At 42.5% G+C, this 24,239-nt stretch overlaps 2 protein-coding genes and 1 long non-coding RNA gene across 3 annotated transcripts in view; 1 reads left to right on the plus strand and 2 right to left on the minus strand.

The window, feature by feature from the left end:
- Window positions 1-808: 808 nt before the first annotated feature.
- PVALEF (parvalbumin like EF-hand containing) overlaps window positions 809-24,239 on the minus strand; it is a 36,151-nt gene continuing 12,720 nt past the window's right edge. The window contains exons 3-5 of the mRNA XM_078774279.1: window positions 19,592-19,733; window positions 19,216-19,331; window positions 809-1,513 (exon numbers count right to left, since the gene is read on the minus strand). Coding sequence (XP_078630405.1) covers window positions 1,461-1,513; window positions 19,216-19,331; window positions 19,592-19,733 — 311 coding nt within the window. The 3' untranslated portion in view covers window positions 809-1,460. The remainder of the gene's footprint in view (window positions 1,514-19,215; window positions 19,332-19,591; window positions 19,734-24,239) is intronic.
- On the minus strand, window positions 1,013-5,922 carry LOC144891339 (uncharacterized). Its single transcript, XM_078774275.1, has 2 exons — window positions 2,276-5,922; window positions 1,013-2,144 (listed from the first exon to the last, which is right to left on the minus strand). Exons 1-2 carry the CDS (start codon window positions 2,832-2,834, stop codon window positions 1,774-1,776), a joined length of 930 nt encoding a protein of 309 aa, XP_078630401.1. The 5' UTR covers window positions 2,835-5,922; the 3' UTR covers window positions 1,013-1,773.
- On the plus strand, window positions 5,988-14,294 carry LOC144891340 (uncharacterized). Its single transcript, XR_013622860.1, has 2 exons — window positions 5,988-7,795; window positions 7,877-14,294. It is a non-coding gene; the product is annotated as an uncharacterized LOC144891340 (long non-coding RNA).

Raw genomic sequence — 24,239 nt, forward strand, 5'->3', positions numbered from 1 at the left:
ATCGGGTTGCTCCACTATGAATCGGGTTGCTCCACTATGAATCGGGTTGCTCCACTATGAATCGGGTTGCTCCACTATGAATCGGGTTGCTCCACTATGAATCGGGTTGCTCCACTATGAATCGGGTTGCTCCACTATGAATCGGGTTGCTCCACTATGAATCGGGTTGCTCCACTATGAATCGGGTTGCTCCACTATGAATCGGGTTGCTCCACTATGAATCGGGTTGCTCCACTATGAATCGGGTTGCTCCACTATGAATCGGGTTGCTCCACTATGAATCGGGTTGCTCCACTATGAATCGGGTTGCTCCACTATGAATCGGGTTGCTCCACTATGAATCGGGTTGCTCCACTATGAATCGGGTTGCTCCACTATGAATCGGGTTGCTCCACTATGAATCGGGTTGCTCCACTATGAATCGGGTTGCTCCACTATGAATCGGGTTGCTCCACTATGAATCGGGTTGCTCCACTATGAATCGGGTTGCTCCACTATGAATCGGGTTGCTCCACTATGAATCGGGTTGCTCCACTATGAATCGGGTTGCTCCACTATGAATCGGGTTGCTCCACTATGAATCGGGTTGCTCCACTATGAATCGGGTTGCTCCACTATGAATCGGGTTGCTCCACTATGAATCGGGTTGCTCCACTATGAATCGGGTTGCATTTGGTAGCTTGCCTATTCTTCCTGAAGTTGTTTTAAAAGTTATTGTTTTAAAGGGCCAAAGGTATTCCCATTTTTCATCCAAGCTTTTAATATCATCCTCTTGTTTTGCTTCTTATTCACGTCTCCTTTACAACTGTTAAAAGTAATAACTACATTTATTTGTGAAAGAAAGTGAATATTTTGCCGTTTGTATGCACTGTAATAGAGTGAAGCTTAAACATTTCTGTTATGAATCGCTTTCCTTCTGTTTAACCAGATTAAAGATTGGGTTTTTTTTCTCTGTGCATAAGACTGTTTACGTTTAACCTCGTCCAAGCAATTTTCTCGGTTCACAAAAGGATCGCACATGGCAATGCTGTAATCTCATACATCTCATACATTGTATGCTTTTAGTATTTGGTGCATGCATATCAAAAACTCTAAAAACTTATCTGCATTGATTGATAGTATAGCAACATTTACATTTTATATCGTTAAGCAACTATCACTCAAACTTTCAAAAAAGGATTACATTTTAGCTCAAGCCAACGGTCCAAGCAAGCTGAAACGAAAAACCAAGATAGCAATTTGGTTCACGCCAAAGGGATGATGGTGCTGTTTTCTTATGCACCTGAATACAATGCTTATATACATGAAAGATGAAGAAAATAGTGAAGATTGATTTGCACTTCATCAATACTCAAGCATTCATTGACAAAGTGTGCACTACTGACAAAAAGAAGAGCACTTGCTCAGTTGCTTCAGAAGAACTAATATTTAAGGACTGGAAAAGGTTATATGTTAATACTTCATTTATTTTCGCCACTCCCCGACAGTGCTTCCTTCATCATGCTCTTGAATTCTGCAAAGAAAAGAATATGAATTTATTTTTTATTTTCTTGAAAAATATGAAAGAATATCAAAGAATATGAAAATAATACGAAAGAAAACATTTCTTTTTCTTGCCTTGAGTGACTGCTGGGAGGCAATGGCAAACCACCCAAAGTAACCCTTGCGAAGAGACTACCTTCCATTATGAATTGGGTTGCTCCATTATTGAAGAGACGACCTTCCATTATATTATGAATTGGGTCGCTCCATTATTGAACAGACTACCTTCCATTATGAATTGGGTTGCTCCATTATTGAAGAACTACCTTCCATTATGAATTGGGTCGCTCCATTATTGAAGAGACTACCTTCCATTATGAATTGGGTCGCTCCATTATTGAAGAGACTACCTTCCATTATGAATTGGGTCGCTCCATTATTGAAGAGACTACCTTCCATTATGAATTGGGTTGCTCCATTATTGAAGAGACTACCTTCCATTATGAATTGGGTTGCTCCATTATTGAAGAGACTACCTTCCATTATGAATTGGGTCACTCCATTATTGAAGAGACTACCTTCCATTATGAATTGGGTTGCTCCATTATTGAAGAGACTACCTTCCATTATGAATTGGGTTGCTCCATTATTGAAGAGACTACCTTCCATTATATTATGAATTGGGTCGCTCCGTTATTGAACAGACTACCTTCCATTATGAATTGGGTTGCTCCATTATTGAAGAGACTACCTTCCATTATGAATTGGGTCGCTCCATTATTGAAGAGACTACCTTCCATTATGAATTGGGTCGCTCCATTATTGAAGAGACAACCTTCCATTATGAATTGGGTTGCTCCATTATTGAAGAGACTACCTTCCATTATGAATTGGGTTGCTCCATTATTGAAGAGACTACCTTCCATTATGAATTGGGTTGCCCCATTATTGAAGAGACTACCTTCCATTATGAATTGGGTTGCTCCATTATTGAAGAGACTACCTTCCATTATGAATTGGGTCGCTCCATTATTGAAGAGACTACCTTCCATTATGAATTGGGTCGCTCCATTATTGAAGAGACTACCTTCCATTATGAATTGGGTTGCTCCATTATTGAAGAGACTACCTTCCATTATGAATTGGGTTGCTCCATTATTGAAGAGACTACCTTCCATTATGAATTGGGTTGCTCCATTATTGAAGAGACTACCTTCCATTATGAATTGGGTTGCTCCATTATTGAAGAGACTACCTTCCATTATGAATTGGGTTGCTCCATTATTGAAGAGACTACCTTCCATTATGAATTGGGTTGCTCCATTATTGAAGAGACTACCTTCCAAGTGCATGATGCATTGTTGATTTTCATGAATATTCTTTTCTATTGAAATGCCCAGGGTGCAGGTGCTAACTCGCTTACTCTTCACCACAGACACCGTGGGATCTCTAACGTCCACCAGCTAAACGGTGCACACTTTTTATCCCCCGCCCTGTTTGTGAAATGTCCTTTTAATTGACCCTGCGTGTGAAACACCAAGGTGTCTGCAGTTTATAGATGGGAATACATTCAAACCCAGACGAGACAACAAAAGCATGTGTGTACAACCTCTAAGCGATCCTGCGAGCCTGCATTCATTAATTTTTTTTGAGAACGAAATTTGGGATTAAACTATTTTCTGTGTTCTTCTGCTCCTCTCATCTGGAGCATGTTGCTGCTGGTGCCATAATTGCTGCGAGTGCAGCAGTGCTGCCGAGTCCATGCACCCTGTAGGTAATTTCAAGAATTTGGAGTTTGTTCAGGCTACTGGTTTTGGATAGACACCCTGGTATCTTTAACAAGCTAAGTTTGATGGCAACTGTTCGGGTTAGGTATTATGAGGAGGAGGCAGTGAGCCCTCACAGCCCAATTCTTGCAATACTGCTGGCCTCAGCATGCAAACTCCTGCCAACTAATCCGATGCCCTACTGCCACCTCAGCTCCTGCTCCTTCCTCGCTGTGCTCCAACAATAGTTGAGATCTGTAATCTAATATTACCAAACTTCCCATTAAGTTTACTGTTGCAGCTCTGCCATTGTATGTCTAATGGAAACGTTCCCCTCAGTGTGTCTCGGATCCCTGTGTCTTTTACAGTCGATCGTTTCAAGATTTAGACAGGCCTGTCCCCTATTCCACAGGTGCCACCACTGTCTGTTAAGAGCTCCATTCCTCACCAACCCTTCCAAGACCACTGGAATACCACTGGTTGTGTATTCCTTTCCGCAACCACTTGATGGTCGTCTGTTTTGTAAGGTCCACCAAGTGATATTGACGACTTTCTAAATACCAGTACCTCCATTTGGGACTATCCATCCCAACTCTGTTCCTCATCTGCAGCGATTTAATCTTTCACAATAACAACTGACTGTGTCAGCTCTTGAATAACCAGCCATGGCATTGCAGCGAAGGCCTTCTTAAACTCTTTGGATCTACCGAATAGGTGAACTTTCCAAACCGCACATCTGGTAATCGTACACCCTCTTTACTGGGAATGGTAATGGCCACCATTGAATCCAACCTCTCCTGTTCTTCCTCTGCTCCTCCTGATGCAGCTTGCTTAATTTGGAAGACTGACCTGACTGAGGGGACCTTTCGGGCATTCCGAAAAATTTCATAGCAAGCGTTTCCATCCTTAGACAAGCCAGAATACATTATCTTGCTAAACTCAAGGCTGAACTTTCCTGCCAATATCCTTCTTACGTCATGTTGGTGCATTGCCTGTCTGGTAAATTATATCTTCCATCACCTCTCACCACAAATGGCATCAATCTTGGACTCTATTCAAGATAAGGAAGAATGTCTTAACACTGTTTTTGCTACCAACTGTCATATACCCAACCCATTCCATTCTGTTCCCAACTTATCTACCTGTACCTACTGTATAATGGACATTGTGTCCTCACAGAAGCAGGTTGTGAACATTTGGTGTAGCCTCACAATTGTTTCAGTAATGGGTCCAGATGTCATCAGCATCCATGTTCTAAAATCCTTCTCTGCTACTCTTCCTTCTCTATCGGTGCTTTTCATCTGGCCACTTCCCATCTGCCTGGGAGTCGGTACGTATCCACTCACTATTAGAAAAACGATTCAAAATCAGATGTTCTGCACTCCAGGCCAGTAAGCTTATTTCCAATTGTCAGTGAAATTAATGTAAAATCTATCATTGCTGCTGTGACATCAAGTCCTTCTTCTTTTCAAACAGCCTGATATCTGATCATCAGTTTAGATTCCCTCCTGCTTACTCAATTCTGCACATTCTGCTGCTGCTATCACAGCAATAGATGGAGGCCCTAACTCTCAACATGTCACAACCATCTCTCTGAAAATATCTCCAGTTTTTAACAGCCTGACACCTGCTCTGCCAGTAAGCTTGTTGCGTGTTTTATACAAGGCTACCTTCACATCTGTCTTTCACACTTGCTCTACTAATGCAGTCCATGTGTTTCTAGCAATGGAAGCCTCGACTTTCTTTCTCAGTGGAGACCACAGTGACCTAAGGCAGTGCATTGGGCCCAGTCTTATCCATATGATGTACATAAACTACCTGTCTGATGCTTTGGAAACACTCGTTTAATTTTGCAAATGCAGTACCTTCAAATTTTATTCGACAGTACCCTCATCCCACTGACAAGCAGACAGCAGGTGTGTCACTCTCTGCTTATGTGGAATTGATTAGATGCTGGGGTGAGAATTGGAACACATCTTTCAATCGTCGTAAATCTCAAAAATTCACCCTTTTCACTTCAGAATGATTGCTAGACAAACCCACCGATCTATTTGTATTGTCAACCATTGGAAGAGGTTCTGTCTCTTGAACTTATAGTCCTCATCATGAGCCATGATCTCTCCTAAGCTGACTATATAGCAAAGCTAATCTCCATTAGAACCACAAAATGGGCATCCTCCATCGTTCCAAGTCATTTCTGGAGAAATCAGAACTACACAGTCGACATGGCCATTGTGCATATCTTAATGTAGTTTTGCCTCCATACTGTACTGGTGCTTCAACACCACATCTGTCTCTACTATATTATATGGAATCTACAGCTCTCATTATTGGCACCTCTCACAATAAGGCACTTTGTTCTCGCATAACAGATAGATTGGTGGCAATTCACTTTTTGTTTTTATTGGTTCTCCTCCAGTCTATAACTCTCTCTCAGTCCTCCAACCATCCTTGGCTCTTCCAGGATGCATGTGTTCTTCCACTTGCACAGTGGCAAATCTAGCCACTCATTCAACCACCCTGTGACTATTCTCAAGCCATTGGGGCCGTACCATAACTCCAATAATGACGTCGCTTTTCTCTGCACATATCAAAGGGAGGAGCAAAGCACCCCTCCTATTATATAAGGATTGTTTCTCTGTATGCAGCTTTAACATGGGGACTGAAAATTCGTTTCTCGGCTTCTACTGCTATATCATATATATATATATATATATATATATATATACACACTTTATACACCATTAAAGTTTTTTTTATTATTCTAACGTGCTGGCTCACTGGCCTAATGGATGAGGCATCAGACGCCTGAGCTGGGGGTTGAGTTTGAATCCTGTTGAGGTTGAAATGTTTCCCCCTTACTTTTTCAAGTTTTTTATTTTTTATATCGTCTTGAATAAAGTCTTGTACAATGAACAAATGCATTTTTTTGTATTTAAAATGCATCTTGTGTAAAATGCCAGGGGCATAGAAAAGGCCCCTTTATATAAGGGTATGTGCCATGTGGCAAACTATAGAAAAGAAGGGACATTCCATCGCTTGTAGAAAATGCCAAACAATACAAAAGGGACATTCAAAACATCTCGTGTGCATGCTAGACTACCCTTGTGTTCTGAGGAGGAACCAAGTAATGCTCTAGAAAAGTTCATATGAAGAGGTGCCCTACATCCTCCATCTAAATAAATAACATCCCTACATCTTACTATAATTCACCAAATGTCCGTCCATCTGTCTGTCTGTCTGTCCATTCGAAGGTACCGTCAAAACTGCTGAACTGATCGCAACAATATTTTGGGTGGGTAATCCAGGGATCTCCAGGAGTAAAATAGGCTATTTAGTTTTCCCAATTTCAGCTTTAGTCTCCAGCATTCTCAGGTTTGGACTCCCGCATAACATTCGCGTTCGCATAACGTTCATTGTGACGATGTTGTTTTCCCGGGTGCTGCACAAACGGCTGCACCGATCGCTCCACAGCTGCCCCGATCGGACTCGGTGACCTCGGACAAAGACCTTTTATAAGGACATGGGTTGAATCCCTGCTTGAGAGAATTCCAACCCACTCCCCGCCATCACAGTCGTCTCTCCAACTTACAATCCCACGAGATATGCGGAAAGGGCGACCCAAAACCAATTATCTTCTTTTTGATTCGTACATAAACATCTTGCTAACTGGTAATTGCGGCACTGCATCAGCTGCACTAATTTGCTTCCAGAGAAATGATGCATCCAGCAGCCACAGGCTGTATATGAAACAACAACCTACACCCAATAAGGAAAATTTATATTTAACATGATATTTCACATACACTAATCGGGGATAATTAATTATTACCTTTCATGGAGCTGCAAAGGCTCAGGCACTATAAAGCAGTATTTAAAATCCCAAAATATTTTTTTCGGATCATTTTTGGATTTTTTGGGTTTTTTTTTTAATGATCATTAAACATTATTCTTACGCTATCATATATTCTTATTCTTACGCATTATTCTTACTGATATTTTACATTTTCATTTGGGCCTCCCAATTGAAGCCCCTCCCATAGGGTGGGTACCGTTGCTAGTCTAAATAAAATACATTTATTTATTCATGCAGGTGTATAAATCAAATTGGCATTACCAGTCAGGTATACGAACTGTCCTAAACTTGTATCCTCAAAAGCATCTTTGAGCTTAGGATCAGATACATCTTGGATGTTCAAAGTGATTTCCCTTCAAAATCCTGTGTACTGTTGTGTGTATTCAGATATGAATACAACTTGCTGAGAGGTACTATGAGAAAGATGGAAAAAAAATTTGCATGTTACATATTAGAGCAGATACAATTTTGAGATGGTTTAGATAAAAATGGCCTGGCAGGATAGCCTAGAGGTATGTACACTCACTTCTAAACTGTCTGGTGAACTCTCTAGTTCGAATCCCGACCCAGCTGTATACTGTCATCCTGGTGTTATGCAGGTATTGCCGGGCACCTGACCAAATTCCAAATTAGTGCCTCCACTAACTGCTGGGAAGGAAATGGCAAACCACCCAAATGGCAAACCACCAAAGTGGCAAACCACCCAAATGGCAAACCACCAAAGTGGCAAACCACCCAAGTGGCAAACCACCCAAATGGCAAACCACCCAAGTGGCAAACCACCCAGCAAAACCCTTGCCAAGAAACTGCTTCAGCTGCACCAATGCTCTGCAAATATTAGATTAAATTCCGTGTTTGTGGTTAGAAATAGTTAGACCAAGATATCTCACTGCTGAAAAACAAATTGTGGCATCAAGCTGGTGAAATAATATTTAGCCAAGAGTCCTTCACTGTCCTCTCTTTAATCAGTCCCTCCCGAGCGTTCACAGATCGCACATGTCATCCACTGAACCTGTCAGTATCTACCATGTAAAAGACTAAGTTTGTGTCTATGTACAGATATCTGTCCCCCTTCATAAGGGTAGGTTTTAAAGGCCAATCTTTTAACCCGAATGTGTGTTCACGGACTGTTTTTGAGGATATAACAAACTCAAAAAACATTTTCCGTTAAAGCGTAATTATTTCTCCTCTATTAGAATTGTAGACGGTGGCTTTAAAACTGTGCCTCAAGGGCGGTGTACAGAAGGGTATTACATTTGAGTCCGTTTGTTGTCTGTTTGTTTGTCCTCACAGAATAAATATGATTTTCTCTGTAACCACTGGTCCGATTGACATTAAATTTTCAACATAGGTGCACCTCCTCCTGTCGAATTTTTAAAATAATTATGACGTCATAGGTCACATGCTACGGGTGCCATCTTTCAAAAACTAAAAAACTTTGCACCTCTATATCTCCGAAAGCCCTGCATAGAAAAAATGAGATGGCTCATTGTAAAGAACTCTGGCATTTATCCTATCGATATGAAGTTCATTGAGATTCATCTCGAGATAGATTGGTGGAGAATAATAATAATAATGATGACGTCATCGGTAACGTGGTTCGTTTGTTTTAACACAAAAGCCTTTAAAAACCAATAAAAACACGTCCTGGTGAGGATCTGCAATCTCTGATTGCTCTTTCTTATTAGTCCCCTACCGGTGTACACCGGAGGGGACTATAGGTTTGCACGCCATCCCTCGGTCTGTCGGTCGGTTAGTCCGTCAGTCCGTCATGCAAAGAACAGTTTTCCGGACTTGTTTTCTAAACACTTAACGCTAATGATTTCAAACTTGGCACATCGTTTCCTCATGATAAGTTACAGATCAAGTTCGAACTTCACGACGTTTCGATCATTTTTGACAGTTATGGCACTTTGAACTTTGTGAATTCTGATCATTCTGATGATACTTAACTCCGTGCCATTTTAAGTTTTAATTTCCTTTTAAAAAAGATTTTCTCTGCAATAATAGGACCGATTGAGATCAAATTTTCACCGTAGGGGGGACTCGGTCTGGAGAATATTTAAATGGTAATTATGACGTCGCAGGGCACGTGGTTCGGCCGCCATATTGGTTTTCATGAAAACATGAAAACCCCCTTTTCTCTGCAACGGCTGAACAGATCGAGGCCAAACTTTGCAGGCAGAATCGCATACCCATGACGAACAAAATAGTCAGCGAGCATGACGTCATGCATCACATGGTTTCAGAGTTATGACGTTTTTAAGCATGAACCTTTAAAACCGAGCCCCTCCCTCATTTTTGATCCAATCCAGGGGAAACTTCACAGATCTGTAAAGCATGTCAGTCTACTAAAATTTCCTTTTGGAATTTGCGATAGGGCACGTCTTTTGGCAGATATCGTTAATTAAACGAAAATATTTTTTAAAAATGGATATCTCTTGAATCGCTAGTACCTCAGACCGTGAGTTGGTAATTATATAATTCACACAGTGCAATACGTGCAGGCTGCTCCACGGAGCGACCTTGTGGGCTTATCAACGAGGCGAGGCGTGACACATGTGTCTCAGCATACCTCAGATCAAGTTTGAAAACCAGCATCAACCGTGCATAAATTTGCATATTCGATCATTTTTGACAAAGTTATGGTACTTTGAACTTTTGTGGGGGACATGTATTGCAGCGCAATACTCAGAATGCTTGTTTATTCTGTAAATGAAAGGTTTATGTTGAGCAGATTACATCTGGGGATGAGAAGGGCAATCTGAAAAGAGGGATCCAGGATGTTGGACTACAGGTCTTTCTTTCTAGTAAACCAAATATAAAGGGCTTGATGATGCATAACTGGGTAAGTTGGACAGATTATGGGGGTGATGGCTTACATTTGAGGCTCAGGTCCAGGCAGTGAGAGAAGGGGGGGGGGGGGGAGCAGGGGTATTGGTTGCGTTGAGTGTTGGCCGACTAAGAACATTTCTTTTTCTTTTATCTTCCCCCTTGTTCGTATTTGTGTCAGCATTGGGGGGTTCCTCTAGTTAAATTTATAGTTTTACCTCAACATTCATTTCTATTGTCTTACCTTTATTAATCCCCTACCGGTGCACACCGGAGGGGACTATAGGTTTGCACTCCGTCCCTCCGTCTGTCAGTCTGTCCGTCTGTCAGTCCGTCAGGCAAAGAACAGTTTTCCGGACTTTTTTTTCTAAACTCTTAATGCTAATGATTTCAAACTTGGTACATGGTTTCCTCATGACAAGTTACAGATTAAGTTCGAACTTCATGACGTTTCGATCATTTTTGACAAAGTTATGGCACTTTGAACTTTGGTAATTTCCCCAACAGTTTTCCGGACGACAGACTGCCGGTAGGGGACATGTATTGCAGCGCAATACTCAGAATGCTTGTTTCATTAAATTTCTTATTGTGGCATTTTTCAGTCGTTTTATTGATTTTCCTCGTCTCGTTTCTGTGTTTGTGGTTTCCAGGTAAGCACCCCGTTGCCTTTTGTCCCACGAGCGCCAAAAAATACCGCCAAGATTTCGGCCGTTTGCCTCGGCAATTAAGGATTGTTATGTTAGGCTATCCGTCCAAGGCTGGTTTTCTGGTTTTCATCGGCGTCGGCCTTGACAAATGGTGCTCAGGAGTGGGATACAAACTTTCTGACACTTGACAAGTGGTGTCAGGAGCGGTATTCGAATCCTGTGAGACATTCGGTGTCCAGGGTCCGAGTTCGACACTCGCTTTTGGAAATTGCTCTCAGCTTTCAAAATCCAATTTTAGCGATAGTCTTTCTCATCGAGGGGGAGGTGATCGTAGTGACGGGGTGTCCAAATTTCTAGTCGATTTGGTGTCGGGAAAGAACGCAAAAACCACGTTATTAATTTTAATTTTTTTTTTTTCTGGGGAGATTAAGCATGCGCGGCAAAGCTGTGCTGCATGTAATGGCGGACGTGCAGGAAATGGCGGAGTGGCTAAAAGGGAAGGAAGCAAGATGCAAGGAAGGAGGTAAGTCAGGGGTAGATTTTCATGAGGGTAGGATTGGAACCTCCCCGTCCTGAGCGACAAAACTCCTTCCCCCGGTTGTGATGTCCAACCAGGTCTTGTTACAAATATTGAATAAAATGAATGGCATGAGTGAACAAATTAATGCTCAGAATGAGCGTAGTGAACGATTAGAAAACAAAATTGATGGAATGGAGGGTAATATGAGGGGAATGAGTGATCGATTGGAGGGACAATTGATGGATTGAAGGAAGAATTGAAGGAACAAATTAATGGAATGGAAAACCAGATTGATGGACTGGAGGGATAAATTGATGAAATGAAGGCCCAAAGAGAACAAAATAATGAACTACGGGCACAGGAGAGGAAATGTTCGAAAGTAAATAAGGACCTGGAGGGCTATCGCACCTGTGTGGATGCCATAATGCAACAACAGGTATAGGAATGCGGATTTTTAAAGCACAGAGGTGGTGAATTGGCGGAAGAGGTGAAAGATCGGAGTCCCATGTAACAGAACAAGAGCAGGCGTTAATTGGTAAAGGCCTGTGGGGGCCACAATTGATTGGGGGAAGGATGGAGGAAATGTTAAAGTAGTGGCCGAGCACTTTGGACAATACCGTCAAGGGCGAGGTTGCTCGAGTTCAACAGAGTTTGCGAGACGAGGTGAGTCGGTACATTAAGTATCTCCAGGATGAGATTAAAGTGACCCAAGGGATCCTCACCACGATCCCCATTTTGGCACAGGAGGTTCTGAAATTGAGCGCCCAGCTGGGTGGGTGTTTTGGCTCCGAGCTGGATTCGGACAGGGAGGAGTAGAGCCTCGGGAAAGGTCCCCATAGTAAATTTGGAACAGCTGCAGGGAGGGGCAGAAAAACCCCCAAAAAGGGTTGTAACATGCAGCTTCAGTTGGACACTCGAGGCAAAAATTATTGAAATTATATTTAAAATTAAACTCAAATTTAAATGGGAATTTAATTTGGTGCAGTCTTGGAGGGAATTGGTCCCCGGGCTGCAGAATTTGGACAAGGGGAGGTTAATGGGGTCGGCCTCGTGGAAAATTGCCCCCCTTGGAAAATTAGGTTGTGCAAGGCAGCTGGGGAGCTGTGCGGGTGGGATTCTTTGGCCTTGGGATCCGACCATGGGTGTTGTTGCATGACCAGGCCCCACTGGGCATCTGGTGGAGTGCAGCGTCCCTGGTCCATTGGGGCGCTGCCCGAGCGGGTGTCTCGAGCCAGCAGGGTCGCCGGATCCTGGAGGGGGTTGAGACCACTGAGGATCCAAGGTGGTTACTCCGGGGCACCGTGCATAGTGCACCATGAGGACCACTAGGGGGAGGTGTTGTGGGCCATGCTTTGGTGGCGGCACCACGGCGGACAATAAGGGCCTGATGTGGTAAAACGCCCGGGCATGTGTCCTGGCAGCCTCTCCCTGAGATTCTGGGACAGCCAGCATATTATGACCTGCCATGCTGTGCTGGTCTATGGGCGCGGGTAGATCCGCATGGACAGGGACGGATATAGCCCACAGGACAACCATTGGAGCATCTGTGGAACATGATGGTATGAGCATGATCTTCCACTGATGTTCTGTAATGATTTGGGCGCTCTCGGCTTGGGAAGAGAGCACTGGGATTGATTGGGAATAAATTAGGAAACTAGAATGAGCCGAGCATATGGGGCCATTATCAGCTGGCAAGTGTGTGGAGAAGCGCCCTTCTTTGGTGAAAATAGTGAATTGTGGGAAAATTGGCACGGGTAATTTGAGGGTTAGATGCAAAATTGAAGGGGAATTTTGTGAAGTCGTGGTTGACACTGGGGCCAGCGACACCAATATTGATCCAATTGTGTTAGACCAAAGTGTTGGAGGCTGGGACGAAAATGAATAGGTTAGTCGGACACAGCCTTCAACTGGCTACGGGGGTGGCGGCTCCAATATTGGGCCGAGGGGTTGTAAGGATGGAGTTGGGCAGTCTGGAGGTCAATGTGGTGTTATGGGTGGCCGAGGTATGCGACTAAAGTCTTCTGGGAGTTTCTTTTGAGTTTCCTGGTGGAACAGCACTGCCAACTGGACCTTGGGTGAGGTCATATGTGGTTAGGCACTGGGAAGCTGCAATTGGTTGGACTGCGGGATGACATGGAGGCGCAGGGGACGACGTGGCTGGGAGATGCCACACACTGTGCCCGTGCCTCCCAGGTCCGAGGCCTTGGGAATGGGAATGGCGGTGTTGGCAGCAGGTGCTCACCACATTGGCCAGCTTGGGCTAGTGGAGCCGTGGTCCTCACAGGGGGAAAAAGGATTGATGGTGGGTCACACCCTTGTAGACACTCGTGGGCCTATGTTGGCGGTTTGGCTGTTTAACTTATCTGATAGCCCTCGCACGGTAAAGGGGGGAGCTGTCGTAGCCAAGTGTAGTAGTGTAGTAGAGGCCACTGGAGGAAGTGGATCCACATGCTTGCCAGTACAGCCAGATAAAATAAATAAAAGGTGGAAATTGATTGGCCCAAAGGGATGAGGAAATTAGGATTGGTGGATCATGCTCTTGGACCTGACCAACCTGCGACGATCTGCACTTAAGGTAAGGTGCCTTGATGTTTATTGTCCCAGGTGTTCGGTTCTTGCTCATAAATTGGGACATGGATACTTGGAGTGGGGGTGGGCGAAAGTGACTCAAGGGGCGGTAAGTGGATCGGTTTGTGTTGTGGTTAGTGTCTGTTATGTGTAAAGGGGGGTTTTGTGTTGTTGTTGTTGTTGTCATGAGAAAAATTGAGCTGTGGCTGAGGAGTGAATGGGAATTATCACATGTACGCAGGTCATGGCAGTGTAGGAACACAATCACCATCTTTGCATTACAGTGGTTGAAAATTGAATGGCAGCAGGGGAGGAAATGACATTTGGGACTTTGTGGGTGGGCAAGGTGTGGGTGTCTGCAGGAATGGATCAAGCTCTGGAGGAGCAGTGACTGCCCCCTCCCCTCCCCCGAGGTAATTTGTCCCTGGCAGCCAGTGGTGTCTGGAAATTGCGACCTGTCGGTGGAGTCTGGTTGGGCAACCAGTGGGTATGAAGAGGCTATGGGAGCCGAAGGCAGATAGCCTGGATGGTGTGGAGACCCTCCCCGGCGAGACGTACAGCAAAGGAGCTGTTTTGGCTGTCAGGGGCCGACAGTTGAAGGAGGGGGGGGTGGGGGGGGGGGGTTGAAGAAGTCACAAGTCGAAGTGAGTTACTTGTTTTTGGGCTGCAGGCACAACAGCCTGAAGCGCCTCCCACCATCTTGGTTGTGTGGTGCCTCCCCATTGCCTAATTGAGGACCACACGTTTGTAACAAGTGATATGCCATGGTCTTGCTGGGTTGGAATGAGTGCATTTGATTTTTGGGGTTATATGTGTGAGAGTGTGGGAGAAGGTCCACTGATCCATGTCACTAAACTATACCAGGGCAGGTCCGCGGAAATTTGGAGTCGGCAAATTGGGATGGCTCTGCAGGTAACGTTGGAGTTTTGTGGCATCCACCAGGGAACGTGGTCTTTAACGGACAGGCCATACTACGAGCTTCATCGTTGGTTGTGGAGACATGGGATGATTCCTTAGAGCTCGGCGATTGGCCAGGGGTGACGTCACAGCAAGCAGCTTGGGCTGGTGGAGAAGAACAATCTCTCTCTTTTGTCTTGGTCACGCTGGCGGACGGCTGATTCGTGCCCATGACCGCTGGTGGGAGCGCATTTCAGAGCCTTTGTGCCACTTGAAATAAACATGGAAGGAGGTGTTGTTGATCTGTGGTGCCCTTTAGGGGAGCTGTGGCCGCGCTGTGCTTTCTGGCGAGGAGTGAGAGAAGAGGATGTCTTGCTGCTGCTTCAGGGCTCGGGGTGCTCGCGTGGTTGACAGGCGCCATTGTGGAAGCGTCGATGCTCTGTCCTTTTGCCGACCGACCGGACCCATTCAACGACCACCAAGCGTCCAGAAGTCCTCCATGAGGCGGGAGCTGGGTGTCGGCGGCCAAATAAGAACATTTATTGGTTCACGAGTTATCAGACAGAATTTTGAGGCGGTAATCGAGTTCAAGCTACATCTTCTCAGAGGGAGTTGGTGGATTCTGACGGGGGTTTCGGTATTTCGTTAGGCCAATGTCATGTGTCTAGCCCCACGGAGCTCGATTTTTCATTTTCGCCCCAAGGTCAAGGTCACAAGGTCACGAAATTTAGAAAAGTCGATTTTTGATGGTTTTATTACATTGTTCGCTTCCTGATAGGGTGAAATGTCGTACATTATCTTATATTATCACATACATCATGAAATACAAGTTTTCCAACAAATTTCAGAATCTTTGACCTTTGACCTTTGAAGGTCAAAAAGGTCAAATTTTCAAAGAAGTCGGAATCAAACCGAATTTTCAGTATTGTGTCGCTAACTAACCTCATAACTGATTATACATTATTTTCTATCTTATTTCAAGGTCAGTAACCTTCGTTTTGACATTTCCAGGCCAGCACCACACACATGACGTACAGCTGGCTCTTAAAGGCCTGCACACTCAGCGCATTGGGGCCCTTTGTAAATAGGCATGTACATCGCATGTCGGGGGCCGACACCTGCCACGTGGGCCCCTGACCCCCCAGTCCGGGCCTGTTTCGGTTATAGTCTGTCCTTTGTCATTGAATACCGCTCGCTCGTGAACCATCATCATCTCCTGACTTGTTTTTCTTTTATCTTTCCCCTTGTCCGTATTTGTGTCAGTGCAGAGGGTCCCTTGAGTTAGATTGATAGTTTTACCTCAGCATTCATTTTTTTTGTCTTGCCTTCATTTTATTAAAGTTATTATGGCATTTTCCATTGTCGTCTTGTTGATTTTCCTTGTCTCATTTCTGTGTTTGTGGGTTCGATGAATAAACCCTGTGGCTTTAATCCATGCAGGTACGAACTTTGGTCTTATCTGCGCATGCCAAAAAAAAATACCGCCAAGATTTCGGCCGTTTGCCTCGGCAATTAAGGACTGTTCGGCTATCCATCCAAGGCTGGTTTTCATCGGCCGCGGACTTGACAATATGAAAGGATTGGAGAAAGAGAGATTGATTCGGGGGTGACTTAGAAGTAAAGGATTAGCCGTGCTTTACAAGGCCAGTCACATGTGATGGCAGCATGACCACAGTGCATGTGAAAAAGACAGACAAGGTATGAAGACAGATATTGCTCTTGTGTTTTTAAAATAATTTTGATCATGATAGAATTGTAGACACGGCGATGTAAAGAGATGGAAGTGTTGGAAAATGGTAAATGACAGACAGATGCAGCAGTTAGAGAGGTGATACAGTTGCCAGATCAGAGTAAGTACTGTGCGAGGCATGAAGGGGGTTATTTTATTTTTTTGAAATCGGGAAGATAAATAGAAGGTATATGAGGGAAGGAGAGGGGCATCGAGCAAATATTAGGTAGGAGACAGCAGAAAGAAGTGACTAGACGATACAGAAAGACCATGTGAGATTCACGACATCACTCAAACAAGTAGAAATGAATATTCTAAGGTGTTTGACACTTTGTGCGTTAATAGACCAGTCGTTCTTCGTCTGCTTCGCATGCATCACAGGTAGCATAATTTGCTGAACGCACGGCCGCTGATACAATGCCCTCTGCTGTTCAATGGCAGGAATTTGGAATTTGGCAATGGTGCCGGCAAAAGATCGCCCACTCTCCAAGAAGGCTTCATGGGATCTTTAATGTCCACTAATGAATGCTGGAAGATAGGATACCCATTTAACGTTTATCCGAGGGACGCCACACACATTGGTGGCTCATCCTACCTGAAAAACAACAGAATGACAGTTTATAGTTGGGTTGGGATTGATACCCAAGCGAGACAGCTTAGAGGCAAATGTGTGTATATCTGGGCCATCCTGTCGGCTCTAGGCCAAACTGTAATGTGTTATAATGATTTCATGAATTGTAACAATTTATCTGATTATTAGCAGGACTGAGTTTACAGAGGAGCGAAGGACACATAATCCACTTTCCCCCAACTGGATATTTCAACTTTCAACTCACCTTAAATCCTTTGCCTCATTTTTATCTGTGTGTCAAATATTGTTCTCTCTCCAGGCTACCTCTCTTGTTCTCTCTTGTTCTGTTCTCTCTTGTATCTCTATATATGCTCATATCCACCAGCTCACTCCCACACCTATATTTTGCCATTTCGTTCTTCCTTGACGCTTGATAACTAGAGAAAAACTGGAATGGGTAGAGCACATACTTCCACCATGCTGAACAGTTTATATTTTGGATTCTCCTGATTTGCCGGATCTGGATCTGGACCTGAACCAAAATCGAATCGGCTTGTTCTTGTCACCTAACCAACTCGTCCACCAAGTTTTGTCATAACTCGTCCATAACTTTTTGAAATATCGTGCTGCATATAGTTTTTAACACAATTTCTCAATGGTGAAGAATCACTTTTAAAAATGAATCTTTTTCGTATCCGGATTCAGATTTGGATCTTCACCAAAATTGAAAGCATCTTTCCTTGTTACACACCCAATCTGTCCACCATTTTTGTCCAAGTTCGTCCATAACCTTTTGAGTTAATGTGCTACAATATGTATCGTTTTTGGCCGTATATCACTCAATGGTGAAGAATGACTTAAAATATTATAGAATCCAGATCTTCACCAAAATCTTATCATTTCATCCTTGTCACATATCCAACCTGTCCAACAAATTTCGTCCGAATCCGTCAACAACTTTTTGAGATATCCTGTTCACAGACAGACAACACACACAGACAAGACAAACAGAAGAAACATAACCTCCGTTCCATTCACTTTTGGTGGCGGAGGTAATAAATGTCCTGAGACTTGCTGATGAACACAAAACACTGATTAGACTCGACGGATTTATGGAAAAAGGCCACGTATAAGCTTCTAGATGCATTTTTGGGTAAAAGTTGGGAACCTCACTTTTTAACATAATTAGAATATGCTGAATCCGATTAAGGCGGTTCCCAAGCCGAATTTTGAGTTTTGAATTTGGTGAATTTTGACGGCTTCTCTGTTGATTCAGCACGACATATGTTGTTCTCCAAGACTGGTAAACCAGAAGCAATGTCACCGACAAGTGATGCTCTTCATTTCCATTTGATGCGAGTATACTATCAAGCCATTGTATGGAGAAATGCTCATTGTGCCATACCTGACCTTCCTGTACCTGTGGAAACTGGATAGAAACGTTGTGATTCAGGACTAGAGCCTATTCTGATGTCACTGAGTCCAATCCCAGAAAGTTGCCTCGAGATGATTTGTTGTGCATGCCAGAAGCAATGCAAGACTCGACGGTGCAAATGTCGCTATTCAGAGTTGAGGTGCACATCAATGTGTGCGCAACAGAGTGATGATCCGACCCCTTGTATGAATTTGATGTAGTTTGGCAAAACAACATGTGTGACTTTCCTGAATGTTTGTGCTTCTTCATGGCCATGTATACTTAATTTTAGAATAAATGGATGTACGAAACATTGTCTTATTAAAACCATTTCCCATTTATAGTGTTCAATTTCAATATCAGTTTGAATGTCTCTTTGAATATGTCGCCAACCATAATATAGACTAGACGGATTTATGAAAAAAGGCCATGTATAAGCTTTGAGGTGCATTTTGGGGTAAAAGTTGTAAAGTTAAAGTAAAAGAGCTGCATGTACATACATGATATATAAATGCTTGTTCAAAGAAATTGTCCAAAAATGGCAATTTGGCGGCCATTTTGTTTATGCTAATTAGAAGGTCAAAAACTCAAAATTTAGCTTGGGAACCGGGTTAATCGAATTCAGCATACCCTAATTACGTTAAAAAGTGAGGATCCCAACTTTTACCCAAACATCCACCTAACATTCACATTTCCCGGAAATCCGTCTCGTTTGGACTCTCCTACTACTTCTCTTATTTACGTTGTGGCCGGTTGCCTTCCATCTCAATGAAATGATTGCCAATGACAACCTTTCAGTAGATTATGTTCTTGGTTAAAAATCTAGGATACACCTCTATTCCTATAACCAGATTGCTGCGACTTTTCCAGAAACGATTTGTTATGATAAACAGTGTGAGGTGTAAATTATATGGTAGTTGGCTGGTGTCCCACCGTTGTAGTCAAGCCTGCCGTCCTGGTTGGTGTCGCTTAATTCCATGATGTTGTCCACCTCCTCTGATGACAGTGGTCGCTGCAAGGCCTCCCCTGTAATATCCGACAGGATGTAGCTGCCGGCAGAGACACAGTAACCACATTGCAGGGAATCGTAATACATACTCGTGAAAAGCGTTTGTTTAAAGAAACCTTATGAATGAACATCATTTGGTCAATTGAGAAGCTTGCCAGAGTGTATTTTGAATTCCCGTTAGCCATTGTTATTTTGCGCAAGCATGAAAAGGTTTCATAATTACGTAGCACATCATTGTATTTTTATGGCATTCTTTAATAACAGCCCACAAACTGTCAGAAGCATTTAAAAGTGTATAACCTGAGCTCGTTCCATTCAATGTAGCCGCTGTTGTCCTTATCAAGCTTTGTGAAAGCTTTTTTCAACTCTTCTTCCTTTTCAGATATTTTTCCGGAAGCTGAGATGTGGTGCAAGAATCGCTTGTAATCCACATGAGACGATGCTGATGGGGGTGGGGGATTGGTGTGGGTGTAGGAGGAGGAGAAGAGAGAGAGAGAGAGGTGGGAGTACGTTTGACAAACTGCAATATTGTTGACATGAAGCCTCAAAGCCATTTGGGAGTTCTGGTCGTTTCACTGTCAGACAGCTGTTAGTGGTTCATATTTCGACTTCTTAATGGGTTATTATCTCGAGCTAAACTTGTAATTGGTTACAAAATTACACATTGGTTATGAGATGAAATCTCGACGTTCACAACTTTGTCTTTATAGAGCAACTCAAAAATAATTTCCAACAATTCTTCTATTTCTTTTTTGTTTCTTCTGAATCCATCAACTGCCTCTTTTGGCTTTGTATCTAAAATGAGCACAGATGGTGAACTCACAGGGCATTTTTTTTTTGAAATTACTCACATTTTGAAATTATATATATGCAGTCACATGAAAAAGTAAGTACACCCCATGTAAAATTTTGACTTTTTCAACATATTTCAACATACAGCTATTTCATCTTCATTTCAAAAATATTGATAGATAAAGGTGATATAATATAACAAATATCATGAAACATTTACATTTTGTAGTCTATTGTATAATTTAAATAAACATAAATGCAAATTTCGCATGTGGAAGAAGTAAGTACACCCTTGGCTCTAATTGGTGGTATTGCCCCCTTTGGCAGAAACAACCTCAAGTAGGCGTTTCTTATAACTGTCTACCAGTCTCTGACATCGACCGGGAGAAATGTTTGCCCACTCCTCCATGCAGAATTCTTTCAGCTGTGCGATGTATATATAACAATAAAAAAATATTAATATATATATATATACATATATAGAGAGAGAGACAGAGACAGAGGCAGAGACAGAGACCGATGGGGGAGAGGTGTTGTTTGTCAAAGAGGGCCAAGTGGAATGCAAAAGGGCTGTCAGATGCTTGTCATTGGGAGGTGGTTGCAGACATAAAACCACAATTGGTATTCCCAGAGGAGATCTGTGTGACAAGGTTGTGGCCTGCCATTGTCATCTGGTCGGGTGCAACAAGACAGGTCATCTTAGGGGAAATGTCTGTACCTTGGGAAGAGAACATGGAGGAGGTGCACAAGAGGAAGAGAGGAAAGTACAGTGAGCTGGGGGCAGAGTGTCGGGAGAAGGGTTGCCGAGTTTCTTGTCAGCCATTTGAGGTGGGGTGTTGAGGCTATATTGGCAATTCCTTTTCTGCATTTCTTGCTCGGCTTAGAGTGTGTGGGACAGAAAGAAGGAGGATGTGTGACAGAGTAGCCCAGGTTGCCTTGAAAGGCTCATTTTAGATTTGGAGGAAGTTTATGGAGTGCCTGTCTGTCTGTCTGTCTGTCTGTCTGTCCATCCCCAAACTACTCCCTCAGTGTTGGGGCTCGCCCCACCAAACCTCCTGTGGAACGTTTTGGGGACCCAGCGGATGTTGTAAGGTACAGTGCATTCAAAAAGTATTCAGACCCCTTCACTTTTTTCACATTTTGTTATGTTGCAGCCTTATGCTAAAACCGTTTAAATCATTTTTTCCCTCATCAATCTATACTCAATACCCCATAATGACAAAGAGAAAACAAGATTTTAGAAAGTTTTGCAAATCTATTAAAAAGGAAAAACTGAAATATCACATTGACATAAGTATTCATACCCTTTGCTATGACACTTGAAATTTAGCTCAGATGCCTCCCATTTCTCTTGATCATCTTTGAGATGTTTCTACACCTTGATTGGAGTCCACCTGTGGTAAATTCAATTGATTGGACATGATTTGAAAAGGCGCACACCGGTCTACATAAGGTCTCACAGCTGACAATGCATATCAGAGCAAAAACCAAGCCATGAGGTCGAAGGAACTGCCTGCAGAGCTCAGAGACAGGATTTTGTCGAGGCACAGATCTGGGGAAGCCTACAAAAAAATATCTCTGCTGCTTTGAAGGTTCCCAAGAGCACAGTGGCCTCCATAATTCTTAAATGGAAGAAGTTTGGAACAACCAGGACTCTTCCTAGAGCCGGCCGCCCGGCCAAACTGAGCAATCGGGGGAGAAGGCCAGAGAAGGGTAAGAGAGGTGACCAAGAACCCGATGGTCACTCTGGCTAAGCTCCATATATCCTGTGTGGAGATGAGAGAAACTTCCAGAAGGACAACCATCACTGCAACACTCCACCGATCTGTGCTTTATGGCAGAGTGGCCAGACGGAAGCCTCTCCTCAGTGAAAGACACATGAAAGCCTGCTTGGAGTTTGCAAAAAAGCACCTAAAGGACTCTCAGACTGTGAGGTACAAGATTCTGTGCTCAAAAAATCTCAATCTCAATCTCTCTGCTCACCTTCACTCCTTCATCCCTCTTTTCTCCCGCCTCTGGAACAAACTCCCTCACTCTCTTCAATCCCACTCCACCCTCCAGGTCTTTAAAACAGCTGTTCACCACCATCTCTTATCTTCCCCCATCCAAAACCTTGATCTTTTCTACCCCCGCTAATTTCACCCCAATTCCACTTTTTTGAAATACCAACTTCTGTCCTGGAAGTCCTTGGTGTCCTTGTGTTTTATACTTCTCCCTCCCCCCCCCCCCCCCCTCTTCCCACGCCTCCGCCCCCCAAGCCCTCTCCCTTCCCTTCCACACATCTTCCACACATCGCCCCCCAAGCCCTTCCACACATCTCCCTGCTCTCAAATGTTGTGTTTGTCCCTGCCCTTCTCCTGTTTGTCCCCCTGTTTGTCCCAAATGTCCCTGCCCTTCTCTCCCCATCTTGTTTTTCCGCTCCCTCTTTTTATATATTTTGTTTGTCTGGTTGATTTGTTTGTGAAGTAAATGTTAGCTCTTTCACGAGCCTCGATTCAGTATACAAAAAAAACCAAAAAAAAAAAAAAAAACCTCAAATCCAACACATAAAATCTTTCATGAGACATTAAAACGGATTTTATTATTAGGGGACCAAGCCATTGTGGATGGTACCCTATTATTAATTCCGTTAATTATTATTGCCCTTGCCAGAGGAGAGAGTATGACATGTGGGTCTGTTTGTCTGTTTGTCTGCACAGAATGTGCTAACACAAGCCACAAACACCACCTAGTGGTAGCCAGTATTACATGTTATCTTCTTTTTCAACTGAGTATGTCTATAAAGTATGTACTATTATAATGTGAGTACGTCTATAAAGTATGTACAATTATAATGTGCGTACATCTTTCAAATATGTACAATTAGAATGTGAGTACATCTATAAAGTATGTACAATTAGAATGTGAGTACGTCTATAAAATATGTACAATTAGAATGTGAGTACATCTATAAAGCATGTACAAATAGAATGTGAGTACATCTATAAGGTATGTACAATTAGAATATGAGTACATCTATAAAATATGTACAATTAGAATGTGAGTATGTCTAAAAGGTATATACAATTTGAAATTGAGTGCATCTATAAATTATGTACAATTAGAATGTGAGTACATCTATAAAGTATGTACAATTAGAATGTGAGTACGTCTATAAAGTATGTATCATTGGAATGTGAGTATGTCTATAAAGTATGTATCATTGCAATGTGAGTACGTCTATAAAGTATGTACAATTAGAGTGTGAGTACATCTATAAAATATGTACAATTAGAATGTGAGTACGTCTAAAAAGCAAATACAATTTGAATGTGAGTACATCTATAAAGTATGTACAATAATTAGAATGTGAGTACATCTATAAAGTATGTACAATTAGAACGTGAGTACATCTATAAAGTATGCACAACTAGAATGTGAGTACATCTATAAAGTATGTACAATTAGAATATGAGTACATCTATAAAATATGTACAATTAGAATGTGAGTATGTCTATAAATTATGTATCATTGGAATGTGAGTACATCTATAAAGTATGTACAATTAGAATGTGAGTACGTCTATAAAGTATGTATCATTGGAATGTGAGTATGTCTATAAAGTATGTACAATTAGAATATGAGTACGTCTATAAAGTATGTATCATTGGAATGTGAGTATGTCTCTAAAGTATGTACAATTAGAATGTGAGTACGTCTATAAAGTATGTATCATTGGAATGTGAGTATGTCTATAAAGTATGTATCATTGGAATGTGAGTTTGTCTATAAAGTATGTACAATTAGAGTGTGAGTACATCTATAAAATATGTACAATTAGAATGTGAGTACGTCTAAAAAGCAAATACAATTTGAATGTGAGTACATCTATAAAGTATGTACAATAATTAGAATGTGAGTACATCTATAAAGTATGCATCATTGGAATGTGAGTCCGTCGATAAAGTATGTACAATTAGAGTGTGAGTACACCTAAAAATTATGTACATTCAGAATGTGAGTACGTCTAAAAAGTATATACAATTTGAATGTGAGTGCATCTATAAAGTATGTAAAATTAGAATGTGAGTACATGTATAAAGTATGTACAATTAGAATGTGAGTATGTCTATAAATTATGTTCAATTAGATTGTTGGTACGTCTATAAAGAATGT

This window comes from Myxine glutinosa, chromosome 3 (assembly GCF_964187855.1).
Source record: "Myxine glutinosa chromosome 3, kmMyxGlut1.1, whole genome shotgun sequence".
NCBI classification, from domain to species: Eukaryota; Metazoa; Chordata; class Myxini; order Myxiniformes; family Myxinidae; genus Myxine; species Myxine glutinosa.

Coding starts and splice junctions, on each gene's coding strand:
- LOC144891339 (XM_078774275.1), bottom strand. CDS start 2,834: ATGCACTTGGAAGGTAGTCTCTTCAATAATGGAGCAACCCAATTCATA. Junction 2,145..2,275: donor GACCCAATTCATAATGGAAG/GTAGTCTCTTCA, acceptor ATATAATGGAAG/GTAGTCTCTTCAATAATGGA.